Genomic DNA, 18,899 nt, shown 5'->3' with positions numbered 1-18,899 from the left:
CATGGGTGGCCCTCTAGACATCAAAAGGGCCATACATTACCCATAACCTCCGTAATAAGCTAATACATTTAATTCAGAAAACAGCCACCTATCTGTAATAACATATCAGCAGGCATTTTATACAAGTGTTATGACCAAAATAAAGCAGCAAGGAGCGAAGGGCCACAGGTGAAGGCTCGAGGGGGTATGGGGGGGGGGGAACCTATTGCCTATAACAGTCTTATACTCATTCATACAAACCAAGGCTACATCCCATCTTCAGAATGCATTGCCATGTTCCTCCCAGGCTGCCATGCAAACAACATTACCTCAGATTTTCAGTCAAATACGTCCTCAGTATTATATAGTCTAATCCAGTGGTTCCCAAACTCTGCACCGTAGCTCCTTGGGGTGCCGCGGCCATCTCACAGGGATGCCGTAGCCAGGGCCGGTGCTAAGCAAGGCGGGGGGACTATTTGGTAATTATTTTGACTTAGAAAAAACTATGGCGACCCTAAGGGTGCCTCGAACTGAGAAAGTCTGGGATCCACTGGTCTAATCTGTTTTATCCTCTTTTTGAAACACAGAAACTCCTCCACTTTTGATTAGTGAAAGATATTGCCAAAACATGGGTCTTCATGACCCGATCTTTCCAAACAGAGCACATACAACCAAGTCATATACTAATGGTGAATATTTTATAATGACTAATGTGCCCTGCTATTTATACCAAACAGCCAGCAGATTATTATGCAAAATAAAACAAAGTTGCAGAGAGAGTTACTGTTTGGCACCAGTGGTTTCAAGAGCTATCCTTATATCTGTATCATTCTGTACTGTGGAAAGTGTAAGCCCTATTCAAATAAGGACTAAGTTCTGTCATAATTGATGCACTGACTGGATGTCTTAAGGCTGGGGAGACAGACAGGAAACCACCGTATGTATGTAATGTGAGATCAAGTTTTAGTGAAACTAGCCTTACAATGCACCGGCTGCCTGCACACCGTGGAAGCAGCCATTTTGTGAATGCAATCTATGAATTACCTAGAAGCCAGCCATATATCTTGTCCTATGTATAATTCATAATGCCTAGAGCGGCGGTTCCCAAAGTGTGCGCTGTGGCTCCCAAGGGTGCCGTGGCGCTGTCACAGAGGTGCCGCCGAGACCGGGAAATTTTTAAAAAAATAAAAAAAATTACTTACCAATCCAGAGGCGCCCGGGACCCAGCATCCTCCTCCCTCCTCGCCCGACATATTCAGTGAGAAGCAACAGGAGAGAGGAGGATGCTGGGTCCCGGGCGCCGCCGGATTGGTAAGAAATAATAGACGAAAGAAGGCCAAGTATGTAAGTAAAGAAAGGGGAGGGGAAAGGTGATAGGAAACAAGAAAGAAGGAGGGCGCAGAGTGTGTGGAGATGAAGGAGGGCGCAGAGTGTGTGGAGATGAAGGAGGGCGCAGAGTGTGTGGAGATGAAGGAGGGCGCAGAGTGTGTGGAGATGAAGGAGGGCGCAGAGTGTGTGGAGATGAAGGAGGGCGCAGAGTGTGTGGAGATGAAGGAGGGCGCAGAGTGTGTGGAGATGAAGGAGGGCGCAGAGTGTGTGGAGATGAAGGAGGGCGCAGAGTGTGTGGGGATTGAGGAGGGCGCAGAGTGTGTGGGGATTGAGGAGGGCGCAGAGTGTGTGGGGATTGAGGAGGGCGCAGAGTGTGTGGAGATGGAGGAGGGCGCAGAGTGTGTGGAGATGGAGGAGGGCGCAGAGTGTGTGGAGATGGAGGAGGGCGCAGAGTGTGTGGAGATGGAGGAGGGCCCAGAGTGTGTGGAGATGGAGGAGGGCTCAGAGTGTGTGGAGATGGAGGAGGGCGCAGAGTGTGTGGAGATGGAGGAGGGCGCAGAGTGTGTGGAGATGGAGGAGGGCGCAGAGTGTGTGGAGATGGAGGAGGGCGCAGAGTGTGTGGAGATGAAGGAGGGCGCAGAGTGTGTGGAGATGAAGGAGGGCGCAGAGTGTGTGGAGATGAAGGAGGGCGCAGAGTGTGTAGAGATGAAGGAGGGCGCAGAGTGTGTAGAGATGAAGGAGGGCACAGAGTGTGTGGAGATGAAGGGGGCACAGTGTGAGTTTTCTGTAAATTAGTCTTGGACAGATATATAATTGAAGAAAATATATATAAAATATTCTTTTCCCTTGGATTAATGTCTACTACTTTTGCATACAACTAAATAAGAATTTTTGTCCTGACCTAAATGCTCTTTACGTTTTTTTGACCCAACTACTTATAAAACGGGACTGCTTGGTAATAATTTTGGAGGGGTGCCTTGAAAAAATTATGGAGATTCTAAGGGTGCCGCAAACTGCAAAAGTTTGGGAACCAAAGGCCTAGAGTATTGACAGACAGTTGTTTCAAGAACATTTTCTCAGCTCACAAAATGGCTGCCTCCACTATGCATAGGTGCCAGGAACATTTTAACAACATCTTGAAGATAGTGAGGTTATATTAAACTGGTGTTCCAGCTTGGAATGATATCACAGTAAGACTGCACAATCCAGTGAAACACTCTACAAAAGAAAAAAATGCAAAGCTAAATGCGTGATTAAAATATAAAATGGAGGACAAATGTAATTTTTTAACATCTAAAAATTTTTTTAAAAAAGAGTCCTGTCTTCACCCTTTGTTACTTGAAAGCAATAAAGTTTATTGAAAAACCCAAAATCAATATTGGCTATATCTTTCAGACCTCTGAGCATTTCACCTATACTATGGCGTATATTACTGGGTATAAAATATTCCCCCGCCCCATGGGTCACACTGCCCCCTTACAGTCACTATTATGATAAGGTTTATACTTCTGTGCCGTGACTTCTCACTACATTGTCCTGCAATTACCACATTTTTGTTCAAAAAGGTTTGTTAACAAAACTGTCTAATCTGTAGGTCAACATCCTTGGGATGGATTTTAGTGATTTTTCTTAAAAGTATCAACTTCCTCAGCAAATTCTTGTGGAGTGTCAGAAAGTGAGGAAACCACTTTAAAATGCAACCTAATAAATCACTAGGGAACTATGGCATAGCTTAATTGTTGTGTTCCCAGTGAATCAATAGGATGCAAACTCATTAACATCGTCTAAGCACACAAAATGGCTGCCTTCCTCATGTGACATAAACACTTGAAGGTTTTATCCAGTCAAACATTTTTATTTTTAAATTAAATAATGTTAGCTGTATTTTTCTCCTCAAATCACATCCAGGAGCATGGGAGTTGATGCAGGTCGTGTTTTCCATAACTGGAGTTTTTCTACAGAAAAACCTTTTTTTTTTTTTTTCACTCAAAATAAGAATAAAATCGGTTTGGAATAAACACTCCCCACAATGGTCTAGCAAAATCCTAACAACTCAATATATAATGTCACTATTTAATGTTTTGCTCACACATATTAATGTTTTCGTCTAGATATTTACAACATACTTGCCAACTCTCCCGGAATGTCTGGGAGACTCCCAAAATTTGTGTAGGTCTCCCGGGCGAGCAGGCAAATATCTCGCATATGGCATCTTGCTCCTCAAAATGAAACAATTCACAGTGAATCGCGTCATTTTTGCCCCGCCCCCACGTCAAAAACGGCATTTTGACGCAGGGCGGAGACAAAATTACGCAAATTACCGTACCCCGCCCCCCTGCCTGGGATCTCCCGAAATTAATTTACCAAAGGTTGGGCAAGTATGTTTTACAACACCCAAAAAAAAAATCAAATGAGAAGTAAAATTGTTTGGTTCTACGTGGGTGTGGAGTGGTTTTCAATTGTGGCATTCTGCAAAGTGTATTCTGGCCTTTATTCCACGTATGTCAAATGCAAATACTGTACAGGAACTTCCTGACGCAGGAAGTGTTATCGGAGGTGTAATGTGACTATAGCTACAGGCAAAGTGTCAGCTAACACACAGTATTCTATCTCACAGACAGTATACACCTCATGGGTCATCACATGGGTATATGCTGGTTAGACAACGCTCCCAGAACATTTCTATGGATTATAAAGAGGAAATAAACACAAATGATTCCAGCTCTAAATGATATCTATGTAGGCCTTTTACTTTATAAGCAGAGACTACAATCTACAGCAGGGGTCAGGGAACTTTTTTACCTTTTACCCCTAATATATTTAGATACGCCGATGTTACCCCCTTGATTTGAAAGGAAGGAAATCATATATTATTAATTATTGGAATTCAAAATTTTATTGAATCTATTCAAAATTTCTTTGAATGCTTCAACTTCAAAACTTCAGGTTTTGGAGAAATGATGTTGCTTCATTTTTGATACGAGAGCATCAATATTGGGGAATTTTGATGTCAGAGCAATTTGGATACAGTCTTCAGCGTCCAATCGATTTCTCTGCTTTGTTTTTATGTTCGTTAGAGTGGAAAATCCTTGTTCGCAAAGGTAGGTTGTTGCAAAAGGCAGCAACTTTATGACTGCCTCCTCATGTGCAATGTTGAATGCCTTTGCAGCTGTTGACATCCAAAAATATGACAGATCTGCTTTATTTTCAAATGCAATACGTGCTTCATTATTGCCTCGAAGCTCAAGAAGTGCCTCTGCCAACCCTGGAGGCTCTTCTGGTACAACAGCAATTTCACATTTAAAGGGGTCTACAATCCAACTGACAGCATGTGAATCAGCAGCATTACCCCTGGGAATTTCATTTCTACCCCATTTGGGGTAATTTACCCCTGTTCCCTGACCACTGATCTACAGGCTTTATTCAACGGGACTGCCATAGTGTTGTCTCATCAATACACAGGTCATGTATTGTACAACTTAAGAGGAAGAACAAACACTAAACATAAATAAATATACCAGGAAGATACAACAACATGGCATGCAAAACCACTATTTGACAATATAGATGAAAGAATGTGTATTACAAACATAAAACAATTGAAGTTTTCATATTAAACTAAATATGCCCATCCTGCTCTCTTTCCCAGCCATGTAAGGAGGGATGTGGTTTTCTTAATGAGCAGACAATGTGTGACTAACAGCAAGACAGGCTTGCTTTTTGACCTGAGCGAGATCCCATTATGACAATGTCCTACGGGTGCGAGACCAGCTTCAGTTGTCTGTAGTGGGGAGGTAATACTAATTAACACAGCCGCAGTGGAATGCCGGGGTAACACTGAACAATGTATTTTAATTTCATGGTTCATATTTGAATACTTCCATTTTCGTGATTTAATGGTCTTAATATATCATACAGCAATGAATTAAATAGTTTGCTAAACAGCAGTTCAATAGACATCATAAAAACATTTAATGTTGTAGCACAACGTTTTTAAAAGGCAGGTAGCCTATGCAATTATAAATACACACAGTTTATTAGTTTTTCCTGTGCTTAAGGCTACACTAACCACTATGATTAAATGTATGCATTTAATATTAATCTCTACTGTAAGTCAAGTACATGTTAACAGATGTGGAGTTATTATTGTACCAAATGACACTACATAGATCGCATTTCCTTACATGCAATCAGACGTGTCTTGCTCAGTGATATTTTGAATGCTACTTGTACCATTATCTGGGCACCCGACGTGCATCAATGCAATTGACAAGGTAAATAAACCTTAATGGGAATGCATTGGAAACACAACGAGTAGTGGTTAAGAAAACGCATTTCCACAAGTGTATTTATTGCTTTAGGTAACTTTCTCTTTTATCACAGACATATTTACACACCACAGATTGAACACACTTGTAAATGCACATTAATGGAATTATGGAAGTAAACAGAATACAAGAAGTACAGAAAAATGACACAAATGCATCGTACCCGAATGCTATTAAAAACGCCAATAGTTATGGTGGTCATTAAGACAATGGGTTTTATCTTTAGATCCATTTACATGCGACTTAAGCTGGGTACACACTACAGAAATTTCGACCAACTTTTTATGCCGAGCGATTTTACATGCGATCGATGGTCTGATCGCTCGATCCATGGACTGCATACACACTAGCCTTGTTTAGGACGATAAAGGGAAGAGCGGACGTCCCTTTAGCGACTTTTTACAGCCATGCTGTCGTGAGCAATGACTGTAATTTCGTACTCACTGTTGTGGATCGGTCGGAAGTTTATACACACTACACAGCGGAAACGAGATTGGAAAGAAAATATTAAACGGTACGACCAACCAAATGAGGCGACAATCGTCCATTAGGGCAGACTTTCGACCATCGTGTCACTGCACACACTGACCCGACTTTTGAACGAGCGGTCGTATGTGGGCTGTTTGAGCCGATTATTGGACGAAAACAGTGTAGTGTGTACCCAGCTTTACATATATAGTGTTTCTAATGCTGGTATAATAGTTATATAAAATGCATTTAATCAATGGGTATGAGGCCGTACACAGGTAATTAACAGGCTGAGCTAGACAGTCCTGTATTTTTCATCTATACACACATTGTATTACAATTACACTATTGTCTATAGCCTCTTAGCATATTCAAAAATAAATAAATGTATGACTTATGGGGAAGGGTGGGCAGGGGGGGATTCAATTAGTGCGAACTATTACCGTTAGTTAATACGGTAATCTTTAATGCTGGTTTTTGCTTGCGAAATCAGAGTTAAAATTACCGTATTAACAGTAATAGATTTAGCGCCACGTTACTCGCGGCAGAACTGAATTCCCCCCAAGGTGTCCCCTTCAATGTAAACACCTTGGGACATGGTCATGGATCCGCCGTTTACTAGAATTACATTATAATTGCAATACACACATATGGTTTGATTTTAAATTACGGTGATAGAGGTGTTATGAACAAAATGTAACATCCAGGCACTGTACACAATGCCCAGATGGCTTCTAGGGAAAGTATGAAACAGACATTCTAAGAGAAACAAGGCTTTTACATTTTTTAAAATCGGTAGAGAGCGTCCCAAAGTATAGCGCTCTGTCATTTTTCAAAATCATCACTTTTCTATTTTATTTAAAAACACTTAAAGAAGCACAGATGGATTCGCCTATAAACTCCAGTCAATGATATAAAGCCAAACAGCTTAAACCTGTTAACATGAAACACAAGCTGTGTGGGCGAGGGAATGCTGGGCCGTGTGTATCGGGATTTCATTTGTATCAAGTGCTGCATGTGATATGTTGAGAAGTCTCACTGGACTCGAGTTACTGAAGAAAATAATACCCGCCAGCAATGAGAAAATAAGTCAAGAAATCTTACTATGAATCCATCACCCCTCACAGTCCCTCAGTGGTGTCCTCCATACATTAATTAAAAATTGGGCTAGCTGATTATGTATAAGAGAGGTAGGACCAATGAGATGCTGCAATGGTGGATACGGACCACTTTAGATGACAGAAAATGTATTTTAGTGTGCAATTATAAATTGGTCATTAGGAGTTTTCATTTTTATAGCAGATCTCCTGGTTGCACTTAGGGGTAGATTTATCAAACATTCTAAAAAGGAAAAGTGGAGATGTTGCCCATAGCAACTAATCAGTCCTGCTCTCATTCACTTAGTACATTCCAGAAAATGCTAACTAGAATCTGATTGGATGCTATGGGCAACACCTCCACTTTTTTGTTTTACGGTTTGCAAAATCTACCCCCAAATGCTTACACACACACACAGTGGAAGCGGCCATTTTCTGGGCTATACCAATCTTGCTGAGAATGCTGCTTTAATTCACTAGGAATGCACAACATATAGCCATACAAGTGAAAAGAATAAGCCAAAATATCCAATGTTCGTAAGTTTATCAAAATAGAACATATTTGTGATAAATCAATGGGGAAGTATTTCTCTATGTAAACCAACATTCCTGTGGGTAACTATATTGGCAGACATGGTATCAAAGCCTAAAACAGACCTAGAAGATTACATAGCAAGTGCACCACGTTCTGTCATGGAATGGAAGCGGACATAGAATGGTGAAAACTACAAGATGCCGTTTCGTGTGTATTGTTCCTTCAGTAACTCAATAAGTTTACCCAAATACAACACAACAACCTCACACAGGCAAGATCTGGTTTAATGTACAGGAAACGAGTGAATTTGCCTTTTTAAAAAGGTAAATATCAACAATGGAGGACAATACAATCCACAGAGCTATAATATGTTAATACAAGTTGATGTGTGCTTACTAGAAACATCAACTTAAACACACAAAACACCATTTTATTCGCTATATGTCACTGGTTCCTAGTAATCCGATAGGCTTCCCTCTCATAAACATTGGTTGACGCCACAAAATGGCCGCTCCCTTTATGTAGGCTGCAGTGCACCAGTTTACCAAGTCACATGATATCCGTCAAAGGAAGAATATGAACTTGTCCTAAGTTAAGAAACTCAAATAAACTTATCAAAATTAAGATAAGAGATTAATCCATGGAAAAGTTTAAAACAGCTGTAATATAATAATACATTTCCACTACTGAAAGTGTAAACTACCATCTATATTAACCGCCTGAAAGGTATTTCTGCAGGGGAGGAAGAAAAATTATTATTATAATTCTGAATAAATATCACAACTCAGATGTAGCTTTGTGGCCTGGAGTTCATTTTTCTGTCACATTTTACCAATATTCTACTAAATCCTCCATCCATCTGGGCCCAACTAAACAATATATTAGCCTGCTGTAGGAAAAAATCGTGGCTTAGCATTAAAAGTGACAGTAACAACAGCCATAACTCAATGTATTGAATAATTCCAAAGTAATTGCAGTAAATTAAATTATTATGAGCCATTAGAAGTGCTGAGTACTCTGCACCTGGCCTCAGGCTGTTTTTTGTTATAGGAGAGCTGTGATCTGAATTCCTGCTGTGTAGCAGAGATGCGGTCATATTGTGCAGCTATATCCTGGTCGCAGGGATTTCCAAAGGGGAATTATTGCAATTATTAAGCAATTAAGCAATACAGAACATCGTGCCAATAAACTATTCAACTCTGGACAAACACAGAATTTAATAAGGTACATCAAGCACTGACCGAGTGGAGCTTACAATCTAATATCTTTAACACAGGCACAAACACACATCAGCGTCAGTTTGAGAGCCAATAGATCTGCCAGTATGGAGCGTGGGATGGGACCGGAGCACCGGGGGGGGGGGGGGGGGGGGGAATCACATGGGTATGAGGAGAATACTGTATATAAACTCTATACAGATAGCACTGTACTCTGAATAAACCCCAAGGACCCAGCACTGTGAGGCAGCTGAGTGTAAAATGTACATTAATCCCTATATGGTACGGGAGCCTACCATAGACCCTCTCTCTGCTCTTATCTACTATGCAGGATTAGGATTAGATTTCGATCACAGCATAGGCTTCATATAAGCTTCAACTTAACATTATAACATCCATTGGAAGTGTGTCCAACAGGGGAGGCTGCAAGGAAAACAGGCTATGTAAATAATGATATAAACACCTGAGAACCATAGACATATACCCCACTGAGGATAGGCAAACCCAATGAAAAGGCAGCAGCATTAAATAACACAAAAAAGGAGCTGAAAGAGAACCAATTCCTGAGGTCACAGGGACAAAACAACCAAACGTGAACTACCAACAAGCGGTCATGTGGCTGCGTCCAATAACCATCAGAGAGATATGGAAGAAAGATCACGTGACATGGCCGCCTCAGTAAAATAACACAAGGGGGAACAGAGGGAAAACCACCTCTCTTAGTTACTATACCGCCAGGGAATATATCACAAGGAAATACTTATCAGAATCGAACTAGAGGGATATACTTAACCCTTTCATTGCGGAAGAAGCTGCACAGGGAAAATGGACCATGCACGGTGACTAATCTGTAGCCATGTTTAAATGTCAAATTCCCATGTAAAGAGATAAGCCACATTTCACCGAACAGGAAAAACCTATATACTGACAAATGTCAGTATGACTTTCTTTTAGATAAGATCTTCTTTACTTTTCTGTAGAACACGAATGTATAATGTCAAACAGGAAAGGTTTCTGGGAATAGAAGATGCACAGAAGATCCAAACTCTACCTATATTGATGGATAAGCCCATCTTCCCTGGCGCGTGTGGAGGAATCTGGGTTCTATCTATACTGATGGATAAGCCCACCTTCCCTGGCTCGTGTGTATGACTCTGGATTCCATCTATACTGATGGATAAGCCCACCTTCCCTGGCTCCTGTGTAGGAATCTGGATTCTATCTATACTGATGGATAAGCCCACCTTCCCTGGCTCGTGTGTATGACTCTGGATTCCATCTATACTGATGGATAAGCCCACCTTCCTGCCTCGTGTGTAGGAATTTGGATTCTATCTATACTGATGGATAAGCCCACCTTCCCTGGCTCGTGTGTAGGAATCTGGATTCTATCTATACTGATGGATAAGCCCACCTTCCCTGGCTCGTGTGTATGACTCTGGATTCCATCTATACTGATGGATAAGCCCACCTTCCTGCCTCGTGTGTAGGAATCTGGATTCTATCTATACTGATGGATAAGCCCACCTTCCCTGGCTCGTGTGTAGGAATCTGGATTCTACCTATACTGATGGATAAGCCCACCTTCCCTGGCTCGTGTGTAGGAATCTGGATTCTACCTATACTGATGGATAAGCCCACCTTCCTGCCTCGTGTGTAGGAATCTGGATTCTATCTATACTGATGGATAAGCCCACCTTCCTGCCTCGTGTGTAGGAATCTGGATTCTATCTATACTGATGGATAAGCCCACCTTCCCTGGCTCGTGTGTAGGAATCTGGATTCTACCTATACTGATGGATAAGCCCACCTTCCCTGGCTCGTGTGTATGACTTTGGATTCCATCTATACTGATGGATAAGCCCACCTTCCCTGGCTCGTGTGTAGGAATCTGGATTCTATCTATACTGATGGATAAGCCCACCTTCCCTGGCTCGTGTGTATGACTCTGGATTCCATCTATACTGATGGATAAGCCCACCTTCCCTGGCTCGTGTGTAGGAATCTGGATTCTATCTATACTGATGGATAAGCCCACCTTCCCTGGCCCGTGTGTAGGAATCTGGATTCTATCTATACTGATGGATAAGCCCACCTTCCCTGGCTCCTGTGTAGGAATCTGGATTCTATCTATACTGATGGATAAGCCCACCTTCCCTGGCTCGTGTGTATGACTCTGGATTCCATCTATACTGATGGATAAGCCCACCTTCCCTGTCTCATGTGTAGGAATCTGGATTCTATCTATACTGATGGATAAGCCCACCTTCCCTGGCTCCTGTGTATGACTCTGGATTCTATCTATACTGATGGATAAGCCCACCTTCCCTGGCTCCTGTGTAGGAATCTGGATTCTATCTATACTGATGGATAAGCCCACCTTCCCTGGCTCCTGTGTATGACTCTGGATTCCATCTATACTGATGGATAAGCCCACCTTCCCTGGCTCCTGTGTAGGAATCTGGATTCTATCTATACTGATGGATAAGCCCACCTTCCTGCCTCCTGTGTAGGAATCTGGATTCTATCTATACTGATGGATAAGCCCACCTTCCCTGGCTCGTGTGTATGACTCTGGATTCCATCTATACTGATGGATAAGCCCACCTTCCTGGCTCGTGTGTAGGAATCTGGATTCTATCTATACTGATGGATAAGCCCACCTTCCCTGGCTCCTGTGTAGGAATCTGGATTCTATCTATACTGATGGATAAGCCCACCTTCCCTGGCTCGTGTGTGTGTAAACTGTCACCATCTAATCTTTTCAAAGGAAATGTTATTGTAACCGATGTCAGGAGTATTTCCAACCACAGAACTCTGTATATCTAATATTACACACACATATATACTATGTAAGCTAAACTAAATGTACAGTAGTTTAGTGAATAACATTGGGGATGAATGGCTCATTGTTTATACACTTAATGCTTAGAATGGGAATCTCTTTGATGTAATAATCATGGGGGGAGAGAATTTAGGAAATGAGATGGCTGTCAGCATTTACATTACATAACGCTCACAGTATCTAGGATACGCCAAAATATTTCAAAAGGAAGGTCTACAGATACGTACAAAAAGTATTGCATCTTCTGGGGATAAGTGGTGTTCCTTCCTAGTGTGGGCTAGGTGAATGTCTGCACCCACAAGCAGGACAAAAAAAAGACTTGAATTTTACAAGTAGTCCAGAGGTTTTGGTAATTGGAAGTTAGGCTATAATTTAAATGGCACAGGTTAGTTATTTTTAAGCAACTTTCTAGATGTATTTTCAACCAAAGTAATAAGAACATCTAAACACTCAAAAGTGACACATGGGTGAAGTCCGCTTCAATGTCTCATCATTCTAGGAATTATTTTAAGACAACTATGAAGGTAATACTCCTCCAATCAGCAGCCGGCATTCATTAACAATGCTGCACTGGATCGCTCTTACTACCGAGAAGTATCGGCATAGATCCCACTTGTATGCGAGTTCTGGGACCTTGCTAAATACAGCAGATAGTGGATATAAGAGACATTAAAATCTTTGGAGAAATGAGTGCATGCAACCTACATAAAACAAAACAGGAGTGTAAACAATGTCATAGGCAGACCAAAGATGGAAGACGGCCTCAGTGCAATGTTCGCATGTGGCAGGTTAGGGAAATTATAAAGACAGTTATAAAGGGACAACAAGGTTTGGAAAGATCATTGTTCTTGTGTTTTACCACCAATCAGGAGATATTACAAAAGGTCTCTTAATGTATGCCGCCATTCATAGACAGAGCTATGGACGTAACACTGTTAGAGAATACGCGTCAATGGAAAAATATTTTAATGGTTTAAGAAGGGCCTATACAGACCTGTATTTTATATTCTATGATTACAGAACTGGGAACTATCTTGCAAGATAAATATTAATGAACCTTCACCACTTGCTCATCTGTACCTCACAGAACAAGATAACTCTACAACAAATTCAGCTAATACAGATGTGTGCTCTCTACCATCAACCACCGACAATGGCTGAGAATTATTCAGATCCATTTTGGTTTTCATTGTTCCTGGCTAAACCGGTGATTGGCCGATGGAATCCGTGGTTGTGGACACGTATTTCGTTTCCAGGCAAAATTCTCAAAGACAGAAAAACCGATGTTTTTGCAGAAGAGCAAATATGTATTCTGCAAAGCAAACAGTCCCCTTGAGCAGGTCAGTCAACGGTAATACAATAGGACACTCCTGTAGGAGCTATAGGACCAGGTATACTGCTAGAAACAGGCCTCCTTCAGTCACAGCAGAACCTGGGAGCACACCCTACAGCCAAACACCAATCCGGTCTGTGGAAAGTCTTCCTTCTTAATTCAGATAAGACCACTACATGCACCTCTAAATGTGATACTGAATAGCCTTTTATACAGGTACTTTATTGGGAAAATATCAAAGTTTTTGGCTGATGCCATTTGTTGTCTATGTTTACATTTATAACCGCCCCTTACCCCCCACTACCACTAACTGTAGATCCTCCTGAATACCACCTACCAGTAGCTTCTGCCCACACTGTTAGGAAGGTACAGGATGAAACACTGCATTCTATTGGCTGGCAATTATCTGTCCAATCACGTGCAGGACTTTAATCCTGCAGCTTTTTAATAACATGCACAGTTGCTGTAAATATGGTAGGGGGGGGGGGGGTTGTGCAAGGTCCCCTCTAATGTTGGGGGGTCCCAGGTGAAGCTTTCTGGCCAAGCAACAAGTCAGGAGAAGGAGGGGATGCTTATTTTTTTTATTTATTTATACAGCAAATGCATACATAGAACATGAATACTTTGGTGTTGAAACCCCCAATCAGAATCCTATGCCTGTCCCTGCAGACTACAGCTATCATGCTACAAAAACACTCATCTCTATGGGGAAGTGGAATTATTCCAAATGTCTAATTATTGCATAATCCAGTTTTGCACAGCAAAACTGAAGTGTCCGCACTACCCCATTTTAACCACTAATGTGCAAGTAAAGCCAGTATTTGACATTAAGGTATATTAGAAACCTTGAATTATCGAGCCGAATAACTGAATGGTTTATACTTAATGCTGCTCTCTTTCTCTCATCTGCAGACTGTCCTTTATCATGTTATATCTTACTAACAGGTGGGCAGTGACACACAGGCTTGTTCTGCAAATATGCATGGTGGTGATTGGTGGATTCATACACAGGGGGCAGTGCCAGTGATGTCACAGCAGCTCAAATTAATGCAGTCTTCACCACATCACCTGCATCAAACTCGATTTAGGACACTTTCATACTGATTGGATCGCCCTACCACTACTATAATTAGATTCAAATAACACTGAATGTAATAGTGTTAGTGTGCACTTTAAGTAATTAAATAATAGATAGCTTTAAACATTAAAAGTAAAAAAACCAACCAAATAAAAAAAAAAAAATCATGACTCTCCTCCCCCATCTTACAAAACCGCACGTGAGACTTGATACCCCCAAAATAAAAATATGGGGCATACATACCAATGGGCAATTTTGTTATATACCGTAAGCAGCAAAAATGTGAACTTTACACATTATTTAAAGGGCATTTTAATTGTGTCAAATATTGCATGGGCAGAGTCATTAAAAAAGGAAACAAAATTAACTACTTGTATGAACTAAGAAATAAAACAAAATTATGTCCATTTGAAGAGATTTAATGCAAACTGTGAGATTTGGTCTGATCACGAAGGGGCAAAGCCCCTGCAATCTTGGAGGGGTTAACACTGAAAAATGTATTTTGCCGCCGTTCATATCTGAAGAGAATTAAAATCAGACACCATCAGCATTACAAATTATGTAAACCTTAATTATGATGCGGTTTAACATACATTACTGTAACACTACTGTAAGTATGAGCAATTTACAACTACTGTATTATATAGTGGGGTTCCAGTGAGTGTCAGCTCTTGGGACAGGTATTGCTCCACCAAAGATTAATGCTGATAGAAAAGAATGAATGTAAAACACCGAAAATGTGTATAGGAGACAGAACAGCCTGGAACAAATGATCTAACCCTTCCTGTGCAGAGCTAGGATTTCATTTATTTTACACCATAAATAAAACATTTGTTTCAAGGTCAGACAGAAATGACACCAATATGCAAATAAAACATAAGACATGAATATGCACAACAGGGCTTTGGTTTAAATAAACCAAAGGGTAATCAGCATAAGATATATATGTTAGGGTAACAAATGTCAGCCTGTGAGACCCAACATGAAATACAATATCTCTAGGTAGACGCATACTGCATTTAGTTATAACAGATAACTTACAGAGGACCGCCACCGCTCCGGACTCAAACATCAGACATTCCTCCTTGTTTCGAGCCTCTACTATTAAGCTGAAGGGAGGAGGGTCCAGTTTGTGAAAGATCCGATATCCTTTACTAAAAGCCATGTTTGTGTTGGATAACAAGCCCTGGAAAAGACAATTTAGTGAGTCATTAGTGTAGGAGCTTAAACTTTTATCCTGGGGTATCAACCTTACAAGTTTACACATCAAACAGCAGCAAACCAATTGTTTTTTGTTTCCAAATAAAAAGACTGAATGAACTGAACCAGACTCCATTATTTTTAATCCAATTATCCATTATAAAAGGAGTGATTACTTCACATACATTTGCAGTAGATGTGCAAAACAGCACATTTGTAGGATGATTAGACTTTAATAATAGCACAAAGACTATACGAAAACTTCAACCAGCTTTAATCAGATCACTTTGGGATGACAAGCTCACAACCAAGATTGGATTGTCCATTCATTTGGCCAACTGCACTGGATCACAATTAGTATACAATCACGCAAAGTCATGAGAATTTTATTTTTTTTAAAATAATTGTAGCAAATGTATCAGAATGAATCATCACATTGTAACCTGTGTCCACATCATAACCGCTTACATTCAAAAGAAAAACATGGGGACATTTACCAGTAAACCATACACCTGCCCTTATCAACATAAACAAAGAACAAATATGTGACTTCTTTGCATCTGGCATCGATCATATGCCCCCAAATATTATCCCTGTCCCTGAATACTTCCAGTAAGGTACGAATGAAGAATGCATAATCACATATAATCAAATTAAATCCAAAACCTACTGCATTAAGGTGAATCCAGATGCAAATTGAGCTCAGCTTTTCCAGAAAACTCCTGACATGTGCACATAAAGGTTAGATAATAAAATATACTGTACATAATCAAGACCAGCTACATGATAAACAGAAGATCCACAGAGGGGTAGGCACATGAATTTCCATCATAAAAAATACATGATTCAGTCTATTACTGGAGGCATCTGCACATATTATACACAATAAATGTCTTTATAAAGATGCACTATTATCCAGACTATACTAGAGATGTGTACATATTGTACACCTGACATATCATTATAAACATATATGATCCAACATTTATTAGAGGGACTGTACATATTATACACATAACATGTCATGATAAGGATATATGGTCCAGTCTGTTGTTAGAGATCTGTACATATTATATGCATGACTTGTCATAAGGATACATAGTACAGACAGTTATTAGAGGGATCTCTACATATTATAACATGACATGTCATGATAAGGATATATGGTCCAGTCTGTAATTAAGAGACCTGTACATATTATATACAGGACATGTCATGATAAACATACAAGCCACAGGCTATTACTAGAGAGATCTCTGTACATATTATACACATGACATGTCATGATAAGGATACAAACCACAGGCTATTACTAGAGGGATCTCTGTACATATTATACACATGACATGTCATGATAAGGATACATGCCACAGGCTATTACTAGAGGGATCTCTGTACATATTATACACATGACATGTCATGATAAGGATACATGCCACAGGCTATTACTAGAGGGATCTCTGTACATATTATACACATGACAAGTCATGATAAGGATACATGCCACAGGCTATTACTAGAGGGATCTCTGTACATATTATACACATGACATGTCATGATAAGGATACATGCCACAGGCTATTACTAGAGGGATCTCTGTACATATTATACACATGACATGTCATGATAAGGATACATGCCACAGGCTATTACTAGAGGGATCTCTGTACATATTATACACATGACATGTCATGATAAGGATACATGCCACAGGCTATTACTAGAGGGATCTCTGTACATATTATAACATGACATGTCATGCTGAGGATATATGATCCTCAGATAATATAGAGATCTGTACATATTATACACATGTCATGATAAGGATTTATGATATTCAGATATTATAGAGATCTGTACATATTACACACGACATGACATGATAAGGATATTTGATCCTCTGTTATTATAGAGATGTGTACATATTATACACATGACATGTCATAAGGATATATGATCCTGTTATTATAGAGATCTGTACATTATACACATGTCATGATAAGGATATATGATCCTCAGTTATTATAGAGATCTGTACATTATACACATGACATGTCATGATAAGGATATATGATCCTGTTATTATAGAGATCTGTACATTATACACATGACATGATAAGGATATATGATCCTCAGTTATTATAGAGATCTGTACATTATACACATGTCATGATAAGGATATATGATCCTCAATTATTATAGAGATCTGTACATTATACACATGACATGTCATGATAAGGATATATGATCCTGTTATTATAGAGATCTGTACATTATACACATGACATGATAAGGATATATGATCCTCAGTTATTATAGAGATCTGTACATTATACACATGACATGTCATGATAAGGATATATGATCCTCAGTTATTATAGAGATCTGTACATTATACACATGACATGTCATGATAAGGACACATAACCCCCCTGGCTATAAATGCCTGGGGTCAGTGGCACAGGTCATGTCAGGCAGGTGCGGGCACTGTAGGGTGAGGGGCCTGGTAATACCGGGGCCTGTCTGAGGCTGCACAGGGCTGACAGCTTATGATCCAGTATGGGAGGGTGTGTGGGTCTGTGCACCGTTAGCCCGGTATATAGGAGCGGGGCAGGGGCTGGATACATACCGGAGACACCGCCGCCGCTGACAGCTGATCACCGACCAGTGACTGCTCCTCTCCGGCAGCGGGAGCGCGCTCTCAGGGTGTGCACAGACACCGGCGGAGGCTCGCCCCGCCCACAGCCAGACCTGGCCACGCCTTTCCCCGCCTCTCTACTGACTAAGGTGGTCTGGTGATAAGCTGATGACGTGTGCAGCTCTGGCGGCCATGTTTACTACTGGCAGGTGTTATTCTGTATACCCTGCTGGATGCCAAGGAAATATATATATATATATATATATATATATATATATATATATATATATATATATATCCCACCGTGCTCTGAGTCAGTGCTGAGACTTGTAGTTCAACAACATTTTTACGGAGCTACACTTACATCCACTATGTGAGGGGCAGGCTGGGGTATATAGGAGATTGGGAAACACAATGGCTGGTTTGGAGGGGGGTAGATGTACTATGAGCAAAGAGAAAATATTACATTAGTCATTGTGTAGATTCTAAGGCATGAAAATGAACATTCAATGAAATTAGGATCAGCCCAGAGGACATTAAGGGGGTGCCTCCACCTGCTAATTAGTGTGTAATGCTATTCTGCATCTGCTTTTTCTCATGTGTTTTTCTAGTTGCAGTAATCTGGTCTGAATTAATGAAACTTAATATCGATTATATCATTAAACCTATGTTGCAATTGACACTGTGTCCATATGCAGTTTGCTCAGTATAGTATAATACATAATTCATGGAAGAATCTGGACACATTGATGTATTCAATCATGTGCCAAAGAGAAATGTAAGAAGCATAAATAACTGATTTGTACAGCAATATGTGAAACAGATAATGTAGTAAAAATACTGCACTCAGCA

At 40.4% G+C, this 18,899-nt stretch overlaps 1 protein-coding gene across 10 annotated transcripts in view; it reads right to left on the bottom strand.

Moving 5' to 3' along the window:
* Positions 1-18,164, bottom strand: part of SYNJ1 (synaptojanin 1) — a 69,671-nt gene extending 51,507 nt beyond the window's left edge. For all 10 annotated transcript variants that reach the window (XM_075197167.1, XM_075197168.1, XM_075197172.1 and 7 more), the window contains exons 1-2: positions 18,039-18,164; positions 15,251-15,395 (exon numbers count right to left, since the gene is read on the bottom strand). In XM_075197167.1, coding sequence (XP_075053268.1) covers positions 15,251-15,374 — 124 coding nt within the window. In that variant the 5' untranslated portion in view covers positions 15,375-15,395; positions 18,039-18,164. The remainder of the gene's footprint in view (positions 1-15,250; positions 15,396-18,038) is intronic.
* Positions 18,165-18,899: the final 735 nt, after the last annotated feature.

The sequence above is a fragment of the Mixophyes fleayi genome, chromosome 2, assembly GCF_038048845.1.
Source record: "Mixophyes fleayi isolate aMixFle1 chromosome 2, aMixFle1.hap1, whole genome shotgun sequence".
Taxonomy (NCBI): domain Eukaryota; kingdom Metazoa; phylum Chordata; class Amphibia; order Anura; family Limnodynastidae; genus Mixophyes; species Mixophyes fleayi.
Note: the sequence above shows the minus strand (reverse complement) of the source record. Positions and strands in the feature narration are given on the sequence as shown.